The sequence below is a fragment of the Protobothrops mucrosquamatus genome, unplaced genomic scaffold (assembly GCF_001527695.2).
Source record: "Protobothrops mucrosquamatus isolate PMUCROS unplaced genomic scaffold, P.Mucros_1.0 scaffold4442, whole genome shotgun sequence".
Lineage (NCBI taxonomy): Eukaryota > Metazoa > Chordata > Lepidosauria > Squamata > Viperidae > Protobothrops > Protobothrops mucrosquamatus.
The window spans coordinates 2,932-4,506 of NW_015390353.1; the positions used below are offsets into that span (position 1 = coordinate 2,932).

General features: G+C 43.9%; 1 protein-coding gene across 1 annotated transcript in view; it reads right to left on the reverse strand.

Moving 5' to 3' along the window:
• Positions 1 to 1,366: 1,366 nt before the first annotated feature.
• Positions 1,367 to 1,575, reverse strand: part of LOC107299018 (enkurin-like) — an 11,569-nt gene continuing 11,360 nt past the window's right edge. Inside the window, exon 5 of the mRNA XM_015828383.1 lies at positions 1,367 to 1,540. Coding sequence (XP_015683869.1) covers positions 1,367 to 1,540 — 174 coding nt within the window. The remainder of the gene's footprint in view (positions 1,541 to 1,575) is intronic.

Genomic DNA, 1,575 nt, shown 5'->3' on the forward strand with positions numbered 1-1,575 from the left:
TCTTAGATAATTTTGTCAAATTGCAAAATGCTCAGAGAACCGTTATACAACTTTTGTCAAATTGCAAAATGCTCGGAGAACCGTTATACAACTTTTGTCAAATTGCAAAATGCTCGGAGAACCGTTATACAACTTTTGTCAAATTGAAAAATGCACCGAGAACCGTTACACAACTTTTGTCAAATTGTAAAATGCACCGAGAACCGTTATACAACTTTTGTCAAATTGTGAAATGCTCGGAGAACTCTTAGATAATTTTGTCAAATTGAAAAATGCACCGAGAACCGTTATACAACTTTTGTCAAATTGCACAATGCTCAGAGAACCGTTACACAACTTTTGTCAAATTTTAAAATGCACCGAGAACCGTTACACAACTTTTGTCAAATTGTAAAATGCACCGAGAACCGTTACACAACACTTGTCAAATTGCAAAATGCTCAGAGAACCGTTATACAACTTTTGTCAAATTGCGAAATGCGCGGAGAACCATTATACAACTTTTGTCAAATTGTGAAATGCGCGAACCGTTACACAACTTTTGTCCAATTGCAAAATGCACCGAGAACCGTTATACAACATTTGTCAAATTGAAAAATGCTCGGAGAACCGTTACACAACTTTTGTCAAATTGAAAAATGCACCGAGAACCGTTATACAACTTTTGGCAAATTGCAAAATGCACCGAGAACTGTTATACAACTTTTGTCAAATTGTAAAATGCACTGAGAACCGTTACACAACTTTTGTCAAATTGTAAAATGCACCGAGAACTGTTATAAAAACTTTTGTCAAATTGCGAAATGCACCGAGAACCGTTACACAACTTTTGTCAAATTGTAAAATGACCAAGAACTGTTATACAACTTTCGTCAAATTGCGAAATGCACCGAGAACCATTACACAACTTTTGTCAAATTGAAAAATGCACCGAGAACTGTTATATAACTTTTGTCCAATTGTAAAATGCACCGAGAACCGTTATACAACTTTTGTCCAATCGCAAAATGCTCGGAGAACTCTTAAAAACGTAAAAAATGCCAGCAACTTTGGAGAAACTAACTCTTGTCCCCTGTGGGCCAACTGGTTAGGGTGGGGTGGAGGGGTGAGAGAGAAGGGTCTCACCCCAGGATTGTGGCTGACTGGGGAGGGTGGGATTGGAGTCCTGCAGGGGAGGGCAGCCGCCCAACGCACAACCACAGCAACTGGAAATCCGTCGGGGGGGAAGCGATGAAGCCACCAAATGGGTCCTGTTCGCCCGAGCCGAGATCTGTCCCACTTTGGAGGAAGAAACAGCCGTGGGAGGGGACCCCGAGGCATCCCCCCCTCCTCTCCCATCGGCCCAGATTTCCCCCCCTTCCCGGTCCTATTCCCCCGCAATGTAGATAAACTTGTGCTTCTCCAGAGCCGCAATGTCGTGTTCCAGCTGTTTCATCTCCGTCTCCAGCTTCTCTTTGCGCAGCCGCTGCGGGATGGTGGTGATCTCCACCGACAGGCTCTGGAAGTCCTTGTTGATCTCCTCCCAGTTGTTCTTGAGACCCTGCGGGGAGGAGAGAGAGAGGGAGGGAGGGAGGG